Source organism: Charadrius vociferus, unplaced genomic scaffold (assembly GCF_000708025.1).
Source record: "Charadrius vociferus isolate BGI_N301 unplaced genomic scaffold, ASM70802v2 scaffold261, whole genome shotgun sequence".
In the NCBI taxonomy this organism is placed as follows: Eukaryota; Metazoa; Chordata; class Aves; order Charadriiformes; family Charadriidae; genus Charadrius; species Charadrius vociferus.
In genome coordinates this window covers 1,341,726-1,359,835 of record NW_009646856.1, presented here as the reverse complement: position 1 = coordinate 1,359,835, position 18,110 = coordinate 1,341,726, and the positions used below count along the sequence as shown (strand labels likewise).

General features: G+C 43.3%; 1 protein-coding gene across 1 annotated transcript in view; it reads right to left on the bottom strand.

Moving 5' to 3' along the window:
• HHIPL2 (HHIP-like 2) overlaps positions 1-16,732 on the bottom strand; it is a gene marked incomplete at its 3' end in the record, with an annotated part of 25,868 nt that extends 9,136 nt beyond the window's left edge. The window contains exons 1-9 of the mRNA XM_009894302.1: positions 16,349-16,732; positions 11,071-11,723; positions 9,915-10,058; positions 9,243-9,574; positions 7,677-7,803; positions 7,162-7,307; positions 5,555-5,636; positions 1,735-1,817; positions 754-978 (exon numbers count right to left, since the gene is read on the bottom strand). Coding sequence (XP_009892604.1) covers positions 754-978; positions 1,735-1,817; positions 5,555-5,636; positions 7,162-7,307; positions 7,677-7,803; positions 9,243-9,574; positions 9,915-10,058; positions 11,071-11,723; positions 16,349-16,732 — 2,176 coding nt within the window. The remainder of the gene's footprint in view (positions 1-753; positions 979-1,734; positions 1,818-5,554; positions 5,637-7,161; positions 7,308-7,676; positions 7,804-9,242; positions 9,575-9,914; positions 10,059-11,070; positions 11,724-16,348) is intronic.
• Positions 16,733-18,110: the final 1,378 nt, after the last annotated feature.

Here is an 18,110-nt window from a genome sequence, read left to right as displayed (position 1 = left end):
TCTATTCATACCTTCATCAGCACGCTGTTGCAGCCTTTGCAAGATCTCGGCGGCGCATGGCCGGTGAGACCCTCTGTAGGTGCTCCCGAGCACGGGGATTCTTCCTATTCCTCCCTTTCGTCTCCTGAGCGCGGGGCGTCTTCCCTGTTGCCTCCTGAACGCCTCCTGAACGTGGGGAGTCCTCCCTTTCGTCTTCTGAGTGTGGGGACTTCCCTTTCGCCTCCTGAGCTGCTTGCAGGACCGGTCCCCAGGCTTCCGTCGAACCGTGGCTCGCAGGTTCAGTCCTTCCTAGGGTCCCTGTTCGGGCGCCATTTGTTGCGATGGAGGGAAGACAGGCGCACTCAATATAAGTGATCAGCAAGCTTCGTTTATTGAACAGCACAGCTGTCCCTTATAATGGGCTAAAACATATTCCATATATACCCTACTATAATTAGCTACTACATGTTTCATATATACTCTGCTATAATTAGTTATATGTGTTCCACAACACAGCATTCCGATTGGTTCATCACTCCAGCCCTTAGCTCCTTATCTGCAGCTAGTTACCTCTTCTTCTCCCATGCAGCTACTCCCTCTTTTCCCATGCCTGAGTAATCACAGGCTTCTCATTACCGTGTAGCACCTGCAGTCAGGGTTAGGGTGTCCTCGCCAATTTAGCAATCACAGGAGCTGAGTCCCATGTTTCCCAAGCTCCTGCTCGGCCAGCTGGATCATATCTATGTTACCCTTCTCAGCTAGCCAATTTCCCACATGCAATCTTCTCTTTCTGCTTTGGCTTGTGATGTTTAGCCTCAGCTTTGATTGTCTGTCTCTTTTTACCAGATAGAGCTGGTTTCACTGTTGATGTTTTCATTTTGGTGGATGGGGTCTTTTTAGCTTTCTTAGAAGAAACTGTTGGGATGGCTGCAGCGGGGTTAGAAGATTTTTTCAGAGGCTTGGTTGTTGAAGGTTCATTAAGCAGCTCAAGGACAGTCTCTGAGGAAAGTAATTAACATAGTTCAGCATCCCTGCCTTAAGACAAAAGGCTAATTCAGAGATATGACTGATATAAACCCTTATTAGAGCTACAGTTAAGAAAAACAGCTGACATTCTGAAAGAAGAAATACACATTATATAAACCTCTCTTCTTCCATCAAAAGTGCCCTAGGTTTCTTAGAAATAAAATTTAATTTTTAAAATGATGAATGTATATTTAAGGAAAATAAGTCCAGACAGAAACCTTGCACACTTCTTTGGCAGACTTAACAATATGAATTTTTCATGTTACAATAATATCTGGAAATGGCAGACAAGATAACCTCAACTTGCTCAACACTATTTCTACTCAATAATAAGATGTAACTCCTGCCCTAGTTGCATGGGACATAGGACAGGAAAAGGCCAGGAGAAAGGAAGATTGACTCCCCTAGATTTACAGAGGGGATTATTTGACTCAAGGAGCTTGTCACAGAGCCAGGGACAGGCACTCCAAACTTCCCAGGCCAAATCCAATGCCATCAGTTCCTTTCTGATGCCCATTTACACTATTACTTAGAAAAACCAGAGACCAGGATTGAGAAAAGGCATGGCATCTAGTAGATGATGGAAGCACACATTAAATGTGATAACCTAACTTCAAGATTGCTTCTGCTCAGTGCTTTAGTTTTTAAGACTGCTAAAGATTTCAATCACATGCCTACAAGATGGTTACATGTTTTGCTTCTCAGTAAAATTAAAGCCTAACAACTTACTTGCACGTGGAACAAATGGTATCCGTTTACTCTTTGTTTTCACTGGAACAGGCTTGTGTTTACACTTCCCTGGTGGAGCTCTCCTTGAAAAACAGAAAGCCATGTAGAGATTGTTAAGGAAGTTTATTTATTTCAGAGGCACATATCAATCCCCCGTTGTCACTTGCCTCTGCTGGAAGAGGCATGAGAGCACTTTAGGCACCTAGAGTGCCACGTAGGTGGAATTTAAGAGCCTAATAGCAATAGCAGCTAGAAGGCTGCAGCTTCTCTTCTACCACCTTTCTGGTCAACTTTCTGCCATCAGGCAGTCTGGGCTGTCTTTATCCAACATTGAAAGCCGGTTTGTTTGTGTGTGGGATGCTGGCTGGCCTGCCTGAACTTGCAGCCCACCACCGAATTCAAGGGTGCTGACTAGGTGTGCTCAGCTACATGCCCTGCTGCTGGAGGCACAGCACGATGCTGCTTCTAGAAGCCCGGTGGATGCATTGGTTGAACATCACTTATCAGCCACTTTGGGATGTCCTCACCACCACTGGCTCCTGCATCCCACCATGAAGTGGGGGAGTCTCATCCATGCACGTAAGTCTTGTCAGTGACAGTGCTTTCCACTCGCTCGTGCTGCAGCCTAAGGATCTCTATACATGCAGCAGCATACTCCTCACAGCCCCACAAAAGTTAGTGTGACCTTCAAAGGGTGCTGCTTCAAACCCAACATAGTGCTGCAGCAAGAGGGGTGGGAAAGGAAAGGAACAGGCAAGGAGGGAGGAAGCAACAACTGCAAAGAAAATGCACCTGCATTCCTCCTGGATAACTTCCCATAGTACAAAAGTACATTTTCCCTGAGGTAAAGCTCCCACATGTTAAATGACAGGAAGGGAGGTACAAAGAAGAGCAACAGACCTGTGTTTTCTGTTAGCCACCAAAGGAACTGCTGTAGGACAAATAAGAACAGGCTTTTCCAGTTTGGCATGCTTGACAGCGCAAAGCAAAGCATGACCTAAGGCATCACATTTTCTTGTAATTAGCATTCTCCTTCAGACAGGCGCAACAGCCAAGTGCTTCCTCCATACCATTTCAATTAAATAAAAGGTGGTTACTGAAACAGGGTTGTTGGCATTGCTTGTGGGGTTTTTTGGGGGGATGGCATGGGGTTCACGCCCCCAAACCCGCATTCTCTCCTCTCTAACTTCTGGGGATTTGGTGCCAATCCAGGCAGAGGCACACCAGCCCCTCTGCTCTCTCCCAGAGCACTGCTGGAGAGGCAAGCTGAACTGGGGACAGGAGGCACCGCTGCCATCCATTTTCCTGGGAGGTTCCTCAGGAAGTTTGAGTTGCCCTCAGGTGGATGGCAGTGGTCCCCGGCCAGTGTTTTGGAGCAGGGGTTTGTGTGGCTTGCGACCCTTGCCAGGGTGTTTGCTGAAGCACAGGCAGGTAGCAGGGAGTGCCTGGGCTGCACCCATCGGAGTGTTACCTGAAAAAGAGGTCTAAGTCCCGATTCTCCCGAAACACAGAGACTATGTTTAGAGAGGAGACTGCTTTATTCTGGCCAGGGTGCGCAGTGGAGTATTTCCACAAATCATGCGCACCTCTTATCATATTTATGCATGAAAGTTACAAGGTAGCACACTCCCAGTTACAAAAATTGGTTACTAATTTACATATGATTATAATATTTGCTCTGTCATTCTCCTCAGTTACTGCACCTGCCCAAGGGAAGGGTCTCCACCCAGGCAAGGGTCATCTTGGCCTATGGGTGTGATTTTTAGTATTATAATGAAGGTAGTTCAGTTTAGGACACCCAGAATTTTCACTTTTCTGCCAAGTTGGCTAGGCCTTTCAAAACATGATGAATTAGGATCATCCTCAAGGTTTGTATGCCCATCTGCTCCAGGATGTTTTACTTCAGAGACAGACAACAATACTTGCTTTCGTTGATTAGGTGTTCTTTCTCATATGACTCAAGGATAGAATCCTCATTATCCATGAGAACGTTTCAGAAAGTTCCTCCACTAATTAGCCCAGATACTTGTGAAGAAACATTCCCAAGGCCAACCATCTGGCCAAGTACATAACAAAATGGTCGTACACAAGACCCCGTATCAAAAGTTCAGCTAATGCCAATAGTTAACAGGCCTAACTAACTTTAATCCTAACAACTTTAATGCTAATGAAATGGCTAAGATTCTAACTACAATACAACAGTTGGAGCCAGTTATCCCAGCCACTGCTCAGTGAGACAGAAACAGAAGAATCCTATAAACAGCATTAAAATGCAAAGAAGAAAGGAAGAAATCTCCGCTGGTGATCAGGAGGACAGAGTACAGCCCAGGATCAGGAGGTGTTAGGACTCTGCTCCAGGGCCAAGCAAGCTCAGCCTCCAGAGGAGCAGTCAGTGCTTTGCACACCCTGGACAAGCTTGTGAAGTGCTTAAGCAAACAGGCAAGGGCAAAACTGAGCAAAGCAGTATCCGGGCTAAGGTAAACAAGGGGAAACAGAAAATACAAGAATAAATTCCATAGAGCCAAGGGAATAAGTGCCTGGTCTTGCTCTGGAAGTGATGGATATGAATCTCCAAAAGCACAGGGAAGAGCTGGCGTCCTTCCAGAAAGCCCTTCTGAGCAGTGAAACCATGGCACTCCCAGCAGGGGCTTGCTGCCCCTTGTGGAGTCATCATAACGTGACGTGGTACATTACTGCACACCAGTGCTGAGGTAGGAAGCCTCCTGGAAAGGCTTCCACAGGCTGCTTGTGAAACAGAAAGCTGTGTTTCTCCCTTTACAGTGGTTAAGAGGAGAGGATTTATCATCCTGATAGTCTTCATGGAGCATTAAGGAGTGGCATAGGGACCGCAGGCCTTTTTTTTTTGGGAAATAGAGTATGCTCAGGCTCTCGATGTTTATGCTAGCTCACAAATTTATTTATCTTTTTAGTTGAAAATGATACATTTTGGTCAGCCACAGTTAATGCGGTTCAAAAGCTTTCTGGCAGACAATAAACTGTTATAGGCAGGAGTCTCCTCAAGTAGTTACAGCAAGTAAAAGACTCCATTTCCTATTTCCATCACCTTGGCATACAGCTTGAGTTAACTATCTAGCTTTGGATTTAACTGCCCAAGAAAACATAACTTGTTTTCTTCATTTTGTTAGTGTCTGCTGAGATCTCAGCAACAGCACAGACACATTAGAACTTTATCTACTTTACAGGGTGATTTGAAACTCATTTAATGCTTTTCAGCAAGATCCAAAAGCTTGGGAGGGGAAAAAATTACATACACGTGCTTACTATTCTAAAACCAGACTTTAGGAGGGATGACTGCTTAATGGCAAAAAACATTTTGCTTGGAAAAATTCAGGTTCAGGGTCCAGTTATTGAACACTGCATGAACCACCAGGTTTCACTCTTCTTTGTGAAGAAAATTAAACTGTGGACCACAATTTATTTATTTATATGAAAGCACACTGCAGATATTTGATGTCATGACCCTGAAGAATATGGACTGTCATTTTTAAAACACCACTGTGCTATACTTCAGATATGCAACCAAGGAGACATTATTTTGGTCCTTACTGTCCCAGACCTTTAAGATATCCAAACTCAGTCTATTTCTGGGTGCACAGATATGATGAGTGAGGAATAAAGTCACTAAAACTGATTAAAGTTGCACCAGATGTACAGTGAGCAAACAAAAAACAAGGACTGGATGTGGAGGTCAGTAAGATTATGTATCAGTAATACTTAGCATTCTTTCTACTGTGATAGCTGGAGAATCTATGGTGATTATATAAGAATTTGGCACAGAAAAATATCTGTAATGACTAACCTTGCAGGATCAATAAACTTGTAGAGCGATCCATGTGGTGCATAGGCACTGGGATAAGAAGTAGACATAAAATACAGCTCACCTAAATGGAAGCAAAAAAAGAAAACCAGTTTCAGATTCAAGTGCCCAAGTTCTCTATTTCCCTCTTTCCTGGCTCTTCACTCATTCGCATGGTCAGAAAAGAAAACCCCTTTAGTCAATCCCTCAGTCATATCTTACTTTCAAGAAGTGGGCTTTGGTCTCATCCTTGCCTATGCAGGTGGACTCCCAGGGACACCAAGTGATCTCTTGGTTGCAGCAGGGTTCCAGGCAGAACCAGCAGCCCTCGCTCGAGCACAGTGCCTGAGCAGGCCCTTCATCACCTCATGTCAGTGGCCCTCCAAAAGGTTACTTTTGTCTGTATAAATATGTATTTTTTAAACTTGTTTGTACCAAAGAAGCAGTCAGGAGCTACAAATAGAAGGGAAGGCCACACAACAAATATTTAGCCATCTTGCAGTCATACCAAAAAAATTCAACAAGGGCTAAATCGGCTAATCCACAGAAAACAGAAGCTTCTTATTCCTGTATGGTTGCTGAGGACAGCAACTGCTCCTCTTGTCTTCTCTTCAGCACCCACTAGAATAATACCCAGGCAAATTACAGTAGCTTGCAAAAGAGGCAAAATTGTTGTTCTTCAAATTACATGACTGATACCATATTGGTTTCTAAAAGAACAACCAGTAGAAGAGACATTTAACATCCACTTACTCGACGTGCTGTTAGAGCAGTTAAAAATTGTATTATTTCACAATAAAGCCTTCGTCTCCCTGCATCTTTGGCAGAATATGCTAGCCAGATGATCTATGATCTTTTCATTACAAGCAAATCTCTTTTCTGCTGAATCGTGAAGCATCAGAGCTCCTTAAAGCACAGCTGAACTCTCAAAAAAGTTTGCAGTCACGTTTTGTATTACATAGCTCTTTGTCAGGGGACTATACAAAAGGGAATAGAATATGCATTGGTAGTTTCACCTTGGTGAGAGATCTGGTCATCATGATAATCCTATGCACCGAGACATTTCCACTCAACTTTCAAATTAGTGGCTTTCCTCATCCCCAGATAAAGCCTTGGTGTATAATCCACAGTGTGAAGCACTGCTGTTATGAATAAGACTGAGGAATTTATACTAATGATGAGGGGGAAATTCAGATAAGCTGCAAGAACTCAAGTGAAGAAAAGCTGTTACAATGAAAGAACAAACTGCATTGATACAGTCTTTTTATTAGCGAAACAGCATGAACAAACAACAACAAAAGGACAGGGAAAGGCTGAAACAAACAGGAGTTCAAACTCCTTAAAGAACGTGGAGCATTCAGACTGCAAGTTCACGTGAGGATCTGCCTCCTGAGCTCTCCATCAAGCCGATCTGCAATAGCCTCACAGGGCAGGAGACCTCTCTGAACCCCATACCAACCCTACCTGCCGTGCTGAGGTAGCCGCAAACCTGTTTTGCAGTGCCTGCTCTCTAGTAGCATCTGAGGAGCAACATAATTTTACATATTTGCCCTACAATACAGAACTGACAGTACAGTTTCCAATAAAGGTGTGGCTGGCGTGATACCTACCTGCTTCATCCTCAGCAAATGAGATGATGAATTTGCTATAAGAACTGATCATTCCAGGGAAAGCACAAGCTTTTGTGCTACCAATGCAGATATCTTGCTTCTTCCACTTATTTGTCTTCTCCTCTTCCTGTAAAGCCATAAGTCGACTAGATGAAAAATAAAACCCTGTGTTTTATGTTTCCATTATCAATATTATTTCCTGCCAAAATCATGCATTACTGGAAAAAAGTGTCAGTGAGGACCCTGACTGTTGACTGGCTTTAATGTTTGACTTTTGGAAAAAACGACCTGAACAAAAGCAACATATCCTAAGGACTATAAATTGGAGGAAGTTTAGATTCCAACCAAAACATTGTTATAATGGTCAAACAGAGCCCTTAATCTAATACACAGACATCTGAGATTCTCGTTTACTCTAGCTCAAAATGTTTTAGGATGCTCTGATATGCTTATTTGCCCAGATAAGGCAAATATGGGTACAAAATGGGAGCTGCAGAGCAAACAATTAGTCTCACCCGTTCATGAAATCACCAAAAATATAGAGGCCGTTCAAGTTGGGCGATTCACATCCTCTGTATACATAACCTCCAGTGACTGACTTCCCCACATTGCGGCCATATGCAAATATTGGAAGAATGTCATCTGTGAAATACAGAGGCATGAAAAGTGAGAAAATTTACATTCAGAAAGCATCAAAAAGCAGTTGCTCGATGACATCGACAGGCACAGAAATGACAATAAGGACCACTGCAATTGAACAGCACAGTTAAATTTCAGTGGGAATTCAGTAATTTACTGCAGGACAGAACAGACCCAGGGGCTTTAAGGAGCTCTCTGTGTAATTGCTTATCAAGGCTTAGTCATGATGACCTTCCATAATGCATAGGACCAAGATTCTCTGCATTAAGCAATGCAGAAAGGCATCAGCCTGTAGGAAGTATTATCTTACAGGTTTGCTATTGTACCAATCATGTTAGCAGGATTTGTCTTTACAAATTCCAGTATTTTTAGAGAAGGGAATAAAATCAAACAATTCCAAGTTAACATCTTCATAGGTTTGCTGACATTCTCAGCACAGAACATGCACAAGTATGCTACCTCCATTTTATGTCATGAAAGACAAAATAAAGGCTTTGCCTCTGGCAATGTTACAATTGAACTCAGCCCTTTTTTGGGTTGAATGTCAGATCCCACAAAATTTTAGTCTTGTCCTTACTTTTTTCCCCCTGGATCAAGTAGCTTGTCTATAATGATGAGGATAAAGATCACAAATGTAATTAATTAAAAAAATGTAGATTAACAGCAAAATCTAATTCAGTTTTGTTATCAATTGAAGGTTGGGCCATTAAAAAACCAACCAAACAAAAAAAACTTGAGAGCCGTGTGAGTACCAGCATAGCAGAAGAGAAATGCTGATAACACATACTCTACAACTGCCTGCTCGTACAAATGTTTCAGAAACACCTACATGAGGCTAAGGCCAGCTGTTTTATTCCAACAGCTTAAGGAACATTCTAATAATACCTAGTTTTTCTACCATGCTTTCCAAAGAGCTTTATGAAGACTGCCAATATCTACTCTTTTTTAAAGGCAGCAAGGGAGTTTGTCCATCACACCCACAGACCCAGAGCAGAGCTTTTAAGTGTTCTGCTGCAGCACTGTACTTGCTAGGACACACTGCCTCTTCCACAGGATTTGTTTCAGGGACTCAGCATCAGCCTGGTCCACTCTCCTTAGCCATAGCCATGGCTCAGAGCTGCTGAGGAAAACACAATATTGCTCTTCTACTTAAACCAAATCCATTGTCTTCCTGACTTCACTGGGAAAATGCTGTCTGTCTACAAAAGTGACAGCCTTTAACCCTGATCACCTTGTCCAGTGCAGTGTATGACAGAGAATTCCCTGAATAAGCAGGGCATCATTTCATACCAACACTACAGGGCTGGGGAGGAATAATTATTCTGCTAACTCCATTTAACACGCAATACTGGATTATTTAACTTCACTGGAAAAATAGAGCTGTAGTCTAGTAAATATACATGTATAATAAAGTAATCTTCTGAAAGAATTTTCTTCCTTACCCAAAGAGGAATTGTGGCAAAGCTTTGTGTCATAGCATTCAAATCCCTCCTTCGCTCTCCAGCCGTAGTTCCCTCCTTTAACAACAATATCGATTTCTTCAAATCTGTTCTGCCCGACATCCCCGCAGAATATCCTCCCTCTTCCCTTTTTCGTGACAGGGTCCCCTCTGTCAACGGCACAGCGCCACATATTCCTGACCCCATAAGCATAAACCTCAGGGCGGGCCTTAGAATCAGACACAAATGGATTATCAGGAGGGATGCGATAAGGCTTTCCTTCAGGGCTTTTTCTATCCACATCAATCCTCAAGACTTTCCCCAACAAAGCACTCCTAAAGAGAATGACAGAAGAAGACAAATTGCAGCATTAGAGCCAACTGAAAATAAACAATTCTCTCCCTCGTCTCCCTTTCTGAAGGAAAAGTTATTTGTCCAAAAGAGATAAACCAACAGCTGGTACATCTTGCAACCTGTTTAAGTCACAGAAGACTTTTCCCGCCTCTTAACAAGTTGGGTTCCCTCAGCTTTCAAAATGTAAGATTTACATTTTTGAAATACAGGTAGACTTGCACTTTCAGAAAGCGCTCTTACTGTATTCTTCCACATTGCCTCATTTCCAAACCATGTGTCTTGGTGGACAAGTTGAAGGCTTTCAGCTGCTGTCCTACTTACTTGTTCTGGGCATTCCCAAATTTTCCAAAAGGGTCTCCAGCTTTCCCTCCATCCCCTGTGAACAGATACATATAGCCATCCACACCGAAGAGCAGCTGCCCACCATTATGATTTGCAGCTGGTTCTTCAAGCTCCAAAAGATTCCTAAAAAAAAAAAAGAAATAGCTCCAGATGTAGCTACAGGAAAGGACTGAGCATTCAAGGTAGGCTGTAGAAATATCACATGGCTTCTGCAGAAGAAAGTAAGATTTCTCAGCCATACAGACCTGTCAGCTTTGTCAAATACAGTGCTGAGTTGTGTCCTGTTTGTGAGGCTGCAGCATAAGGCTGTCTGCCTGCCTTACAGCAGAGCTCCTTTCAGTATGTCAATCCTTGAAGAAACGCATTTCCCATGAGCGGTGCCACTACATCTGCCCCGTGCACTACAGCTCCGACCTGCACTGCATTAACACCGCTTGTGTGACAGAGCTCACCCACCACCGTGAGCACAGGAGCATCACAGCTCATCTGAAAACACGACTACAAATACATAACGTGTTTGTCTGCAGTGAACACTTGCTGCCCTTTAAACCTTGATTGTCACAAGTGGGTTCTGCTTTCTTATATGAGAAGCAGTTGGTGAATTTGAGGGCTTATTAAGCATCTTATAGTCACTGTGAAACTCGACAGAAAATAAGTCCGCTATGAACAAATTCTTCTCCATAACTGAGAATTAGCTTTTTTCTTAGTGGGGGGACAGGGCAGGGGCACACATGTCAGATAAAATGAATGTATAGTACTGTAGTGAATCATACCAGTTCTCCTAGGGCAGTTAATTCCACAATAGGCTTAAAGCTATTACTGCTCTTCGGAAGGCAAGAGTACAAGATAGAGAGAGAAGACCTGGAAGCCTAGAGCCTGAGTCCTCATTTCAGTTTTGTTTCTAGTTTGCTGTGTGACCTTGAGCCAACCTGTCTCTGGTAGCTTCATAGCAAGCCAGTCATACACCTGGACCAGGTTGGCCCCATCTGGGGTGCCCTATGTCCCCGGTGGCCCATTCAGCCTAAACCATGACACAGGGTGACTGGGAATGTGCAGGTTCTGCAAGGGGAAGGACAGGAACAAAGAATAATAGTTTCTCATCGTGGCATAAAATAGCATTCAACATAAACTTTACCTTTCTGAGAGTGGATCGGCTTTGTTGACATCAGATGCTAAAACCTTCAATTCACTGATTCTGATCTTTTCCACTCGGTTCTTATCCATGTATGAGTAATAGATATAAAACTTCCCATTGTACTTGTACTTAGGGTGGAAAGCCATGCCCAGAAAGCCCCTCTCATCCCCTATCCACGGCGTAGCCAGCACTATACTTTTAATATCCAGAAAGGGCTCCTCCAGACGGCTGCCATCAGGTAGGTAGACCCAGATCACGCCCACCTGCTCAGCAACGAACATGCGGTGGGTATGGTCATTTGCGTGCACCATGAGCACTGGGTTCCTCAGGCCGTTGGCAACCTCGGTCAGACAGAGCTGGAGGCAGCCTTTGCGGTCCTCTACCACCGAGCCGAGGTTGCGGTTGAGGGCCGTGTTCTTCAGAACATTGGGGAAGCAGTAGTCCTCATCATGTAGGTGAAGGAGGTTGCAAAAGTGCGTCTTGTTTGTCTCGCAGCATTCTTGGATGTGCTTATCACTCGTCAGCAGGCTGATGGCAGAGCGGCAGTTGAAGTGAAACTCAGAGCAGTAGTCAAAACAAAGTCCTGGGAGGTTTCTTAGAGGTGTTCGAGGGTTTTCTGCATCATAGAGATGTGCAGCGTATGGGGAACATTCCTAGAAAGTAAAAGAAACTAAATGTGTGGGTGCATACACACATCCAGCAGAAGCCAAGACACCTTCATGGAAGCAAACCAGTTAAAAAAAATAGTAAGGCAGAGAACGTGATGAGTCATCTTTGAAGTGGAGTAGTAGAAAGTCACTCAGAATATGGCTAAAGGGGATTTGGAGGTCAATAGTTGCTTCCTTTCCCAAAGCACAATCAGCTGCACCTAAGTTATTCCCAATAGAAGTAAATCTGTGGAGTCTGTGGATTCTCCATTACTAGAGGTTTTTAAGGCAGTGACAGACAGTTTCTTCTTGCGATCTAGCCTTACCTTTGCTTTTAGACATTCCCATTAGTTTGCCCTGCTAGATTTTAAATTAGACGGTTTGTAACCTGTTCTTAACAGATTGAGAGAAGAATTTGTTAACTCCCTCACTGCAGCAGCCCTTTGCACTATGGAGAATGTTAGCCTTCATACTTCAGACTTCTCCTGACCAGTAGTCCCAAACCTGGGCACATCTTTCACATCAGCAGGCATCACCGCCTTTTCCAGACATATTCAAGATTCTATTTTGTTCAGCTACTTAAGCCCACACCTAGGTCTAATCAAGTGTTAGGAAAGGAAAAAAGAAAACAAACCAGGTACAGGTTCACCTGCACTTTCAACACTACACACAGCTCTGGTCCCCCTTCCCAAAAGCAACATAGGGGAACAAATCCACAAGGACAATCAAAGATACGGAACAGCTAATTAAGATGGGACTGAGAAGCCTTTCAGAGAGGTGATCAGAATAGGGTAACAGCCTGACAGAGGTCTGTAAACCTGTCACAAGTGACACTGAGAAGATGCATAGGCATCTCTCGTTCACCCTTTCCCCCAGAAGAAAAATGAGGGAGCATTAGGTAAAGCTAGCAAGAGCCAGGTTAAAAAAGGAGGTGAAGCTCTGCCAAAAGAAATTGTAGATGCTAAAGATGTACGTTGGTTAAACATACAGGCTAAGTTAATCTTTGGTCTGATGCTATACAGCTTCGATCATGTTCTTGCATGCATAGTGTCCCTGAAGCAGACTGTAGTTGAGATTTAAAACTGTTTCAAATGAGTAAATATCATCTTATGTAATTCATGTAGCTACCATTGACTCTGTATGTGATCTTCAGAAAAAAAAAATACTGCAAGCAACATTTTCAAGAGTTGTGTATCTAAAATTACATCCCTTCAAATATCATTAAGTTTTTAGCTGTGCAAAATATAGGTTAAACAAAGTCAGGCATTGTGTTTGAATTTGTACCTAAATTTAAACTCCTCATCTTGCAAAAAATTCTAGCCAGAAATTCTATAAAATATTTCCATTAAAATCCCACCTCTATTTTAATCGGCATAAAATTGCAGAAGTTAGAACAGAAGCAGCTAAATTCTGCAGAAAGATTATTTTTCTGGTTTTGATGCCAGCAGCCTTAAATGGTCTAGGCAGAGTTTTTACTGGGCACATATGTAGGAAGGTAAGTACATAGAGGAGGAATGAAGAACTACTACATTAGTATTTTTTTCTGTCTCATTAAACAAGTCTGCTTCATTAAACAAAATTCATTAAACAAATCTGGGGTACTTATACAAGCACTGACATTTATTTTTGGTGCAAGTAGCAGCCTTTCCACAATATTTAACGTGAAGGCTATAGACCCTCACTCTAAACATAGCAGAGCAAGCTGTTTCCTTTGCTCACAGAAGAGCCCGAGGGCTTTTGGCCGTACTAAGAACAGATATGGCTTGTAAGCAGTAAAGCCTTTCAACTCTTGGATGATGTAGCAAGTGTCTCACTTTCATTGCTGCCATTTGGTTATCAAGCTGCACAGAATGAGCTGGTTTCTGTTGCTCCCGCATTGCATCTGTAAGGAAACTCTCCCTTCCTCTTCCCAGATCAGAAGTCCCCAGCCTGCAAAGGGGAGCTACGTGCCCCAGGAGGTCTGTCCTTGCAGCCTGAGCCCAGCCCCAGGTGGCAGAACCACACCACCTTTCCCATATTTAAGGTCCTCTTAGAAGAAGGAAGGGCACCGTTAGGCCCTGCGTGCCATCCCCAAAAGCCAAAGCTTCAGGTAAGTGCATTTCTGTTCTCAACTTCTTGAAGGAGAGCAGCTTTGGTGCAGGCATTCAATAACACTTGGCTGCCCTGTTCCTCCCCTGACGCTTACTAAGTCCATTAACCATCGCTCACCTCCCCCACTTTCACCAGTATACACTCGCACAGCATTCAAGTCAGGCCTCAGGTTAAAACTGGCTTTAGAAGTATGTTACTTTTCCTGCACTAGCTCCTATCCCATGCTGATATCATGGTTTTCACTCAGCTTGAACAAAGCTTGATTGGCCTTTTTGTGGTTTTTTTTTTTGGTCATTGTTGTTTTGGTTGTTTGTTTTTGTGTGTTTTTTTTTTTTTTTTTTTTTAAAGAGACTCTGCTGTAGCAGTTTTCTCAATAGAGAAAGATCCTCTCAGCCAGTAGCCAAACGGCTGTTGTAGCACATGTAGCAAGGTTTGCATCCAGGGCATTTTTGTAGCCATGCAACTTGCACAACACCTCTTTAAGAACATTACAGGCAGTTTTCAGAGTCTCACATTCAGTTTTTAAGCTAAATCCTAGAGCAGCTCAGCTGATGGTCAGACTTTAAACCCAATACCTAGAAACACAAATGCTTAGAACAAGCGTAGCTAGCAAAAATAGACCCAGATCTTGCCAGATGCAAACAGAAGCAGCTCTACCAGCAGAGCCAGATTGCTTTGGACGCCTCTTAGAAGAGGCCTGTCAGTTTTCAAGAAAAACACATCTGGTTTAGAGCGACAGCAGGAAATCCATGGTCCAGAACACATCCCCCTTTAATCATCTTCTATCTGTTAAGAAACAGATAGCTCCACTGCCAAGGTAAGGTGCGCTCTGTGGCATCCTCCTTCGGCTCTGTGGGACCAGCAGGACTGCTGCAGTCACTAAAATCAGCTTCCTCTGTGTAACGCTCAGCACAGGAAGGCTGGGGGGGGTGGGGGGGGAAAGTCTGTTTTTTTACTGTCTGCTGGTTTTGGCGCTGAAGGAACACCTGACTGAATGGGCTGCTTTGTTACAACACATCGCTACTACTCTGGTCTCCCCCAAAGACATGAAATAGTGTTGTTCTCACTAAATTCAAGCAGCTACTAATAATTCAAGTTTATCAATAAGCACCTACACCTCTTCTCTTTCTTGAAATTTGTTTTGTTCAAAAGATTAAAGCTAATAATATTACCATTGCTTCCGAGTCTAATGTTTGCATTCCAATTCCATACAAATAATATCAATAAAAGCATTTGTTACCGGCAGCAGTTTATCTGAAGTCCTGCTGTGCACAGCAGAAATAAGCACTTGGCACAACTACATCCTGATAACGTATATGCATCTATCTTCTTGTATTTGATGTGGCACTAAGTGCAGGTCAACATTTCATGGGTAGTGACTACAAACCATCAGGATACTCTAGAGGTGGTAGAACATAGATATCATAATTTTTCATGCCTTCCACACGAGATCATCAGTAAAAATTTGATCCAAAGTGACATCACTAAAGCAAACCCATTTGGTACATCTTTTCTCCTCGACTAATTCAACAGCCAAAGAATATCGGCCAGAGATCCCAATCTTATTTCCATGGTTTTCACCAACTTAAACAGAAAGAGAAACACATAACAGTCTCAAGCTCCTCCGCAAAGATTTAACAGCAATCTGACTCTAGAAAGATATGAAAAGAGTAATAGCTTACTACTTTGAAAATATATAGGGTGGGTTTGGTTTTTGCTACAACATACACTTACAACAAATGCAAAATTAAATTACACCCTGTAGAATGAACAAAGAGGCAATAGGCACATTTTCATAGTCTTTTTTTCTACCTGCAACATGTAGAAAAGTCTTCATAACACCAAGACCAGTGGTGTTGGTAGGACCTGTAACACATCTTTTTCTGGTTTACTAACCATAAAATGACAAACAACCCTGATGCTACTTTTTTCAGACCTGGTGCTGAAAGGGCGTCCCCCTCACCCCAAGGAGATGCCAGAATCCTGCCAGCATCCAAAAAGATGGGAAACCTTTTGGTACACAGATAATTTTAAAGCTAAAGAAATATTAATTAGAAGGGGTTTATACGTTCTTAGTAAGATTAAGTGTGTATTTTGGCAGCTTTGTGTTTTGGCATGCAGTAAGTCCAGCTTTGCATAACTAACAGTTGTTAAAACGGCAGGTCGGTTTTGCCCTCAAATTACAAGGAGGAGGGGGAGCTAAGGAAGAACAGTGCCTTTGGTACTGAGCTGTAACTCTCCCTTTCGTAATGAGAAAGTCAGCAGAGCAGCGGGATTCCTATCACCTGAGTTGAGCATTGCTTTCATAAATCATAATTGCTCACAAATGTCACTATATATTGCCAGATACCACAGAGTGAAGCACCTTACACAAAGCACTTTGCAAAATGCATGCTGAGGATTAGATACCATTACTCTGTCAGCCCACTTTTCCCCTGCTCCCAGCAGCAACAGAGCTAGCTATAAAAGGCTGTCAGAACCACAACTGACCCCCAAGTCACCCCAAAGTGCAGAATGCAGACACTATTTTTCTGCCCTACCTGACACAAGATATCTTTGATATATGTTCCACACAGCTTATGTGCCCGGGGATCAATATAATCCATGATGTCCCAGTATTTTGCTGCAATGCTGTTGTCTCTCTCCTGGTCACAGCAGCCAAAATTTTCATAGGCAGAACAGAACTCCAGCTGAAAAGGAGGCTGGAAAGGCGGCCCGTAATCCAGACACTGAGGATGCCCCAGCAAACTGCCCATCAGGCACAACAAGGAGAGGTAAAGAAAGACATGTGGGCAAGAAAAGGAAACTCCAGAGCTGCTGATGCTTCTCCCAGGGCATGGCCAAACATGCAATTCCTTCAGTGTAGGTGTCTTGAGGTCAGATGTATAGAAATCCTGGACTTCTTCGCAGTATGATTCATTCATCCTCTCTGCTTTCTTAATTGCCAGCCACAGAGCTCAGCATTCACTCAGGTTTGCTTACATTCTCTCTACCTTTTTCCCTCTGAAGTTTACTACTTGGCAGGAGAGAAACCCTCCGGGCTGCCTCTTCGGTATTTCACACGTCACATAGCTGAACCCTCCCCTCTGGGCAGTTCTCATGCCCCTAGAAGCACTCAAATCTAATCCTTGCATCTTAGTCTAAATTGGCTGAGAAATCCTTCACCAAGAAATATGAACAACAGAAAAAAATACAATGTATGATATCTATACACAGAACCCAATAATCAAAAAACACAAGATGAGTAATTTTCAATTGCTAACTACTATTTTACTCAGCTCTTAAAATGCACCAAACTGGGGCCTGGTTTCATGAAGACTGAATAGAGGTCATAAAATACAACCTAATTAAGGCAGCAGTTAACCACAGGTACAAGTAAATTCAGGACAAAAAGCTTTACAGGTATATTGCTGTTATCCCCCAAATCCAGGTATAAATTCAGGGTTAAAATGAGAAGAAATTCAGAACGAGCAAAAGAGAAAACACATTTAAGGCACCAGCACAACCTGAGGTCGACTGATATTCTGTGGTAACCCTGTATTTAAGCTAATTGGTTTTAGTGGGGTTTATCTCAGCTGACAAACTGATTTCAAGATGCATGAGATTTTTTTGCCGACTTTTCCCTCTAGTGAAGAATGCCTGAGCGATCCCACCAGTCAGCTAGTGAAGTACAGCCTCAGCTGCATATGGAGGTGTCCTGTGTCCATACACATTGTACTCAGCCTGCCTGAGAGTGACACTTCCCTAACTCCGCTCTTCCACAAGCGGACCAAGAGCGCTTTGATCACAACCAAGCTCCTTTATTGCTTCGCAAAAACCAAGTGTTTTCCTCTTCTACACCTCTCTACTGATAGCAAGGCAACAAACCCCCCCACACCCAGAGCGCTCATCAGCACTGGGCTGCACACATCTCAAGACACGAGTTGGAGAACAGCAGCACACCAAGAGCCTACGGGATCCAAGGAAGAGGAGCAAGCCGTGCTTTCCCACGCAGCTGCAGGGGTGATCAGCCAGTCTGCTGCTGTTACAAAGAAGCTTTAGTGTGCTCCCACTCACTAGACATTTCCATCCAGGAAAGCTTACTGGAGAGCAAGGCTTTGTGATCTGTTCTGTTGCTTCTCAAACATTAGTGAGAAGCCAAGCAATTAACAAAAAGCAATTAGCTATTTCTCCTCCCCCCAGATCCTAGGAGATTATGGCCAATGCACAGATACCCTTTGTGCCATTTCTAGCGGCTTCCTACTTGCTGCTTTCCCTCCATGGGACACAGGCAGAAAGTGAGGAAAGAGAAGCTGCAGGGAG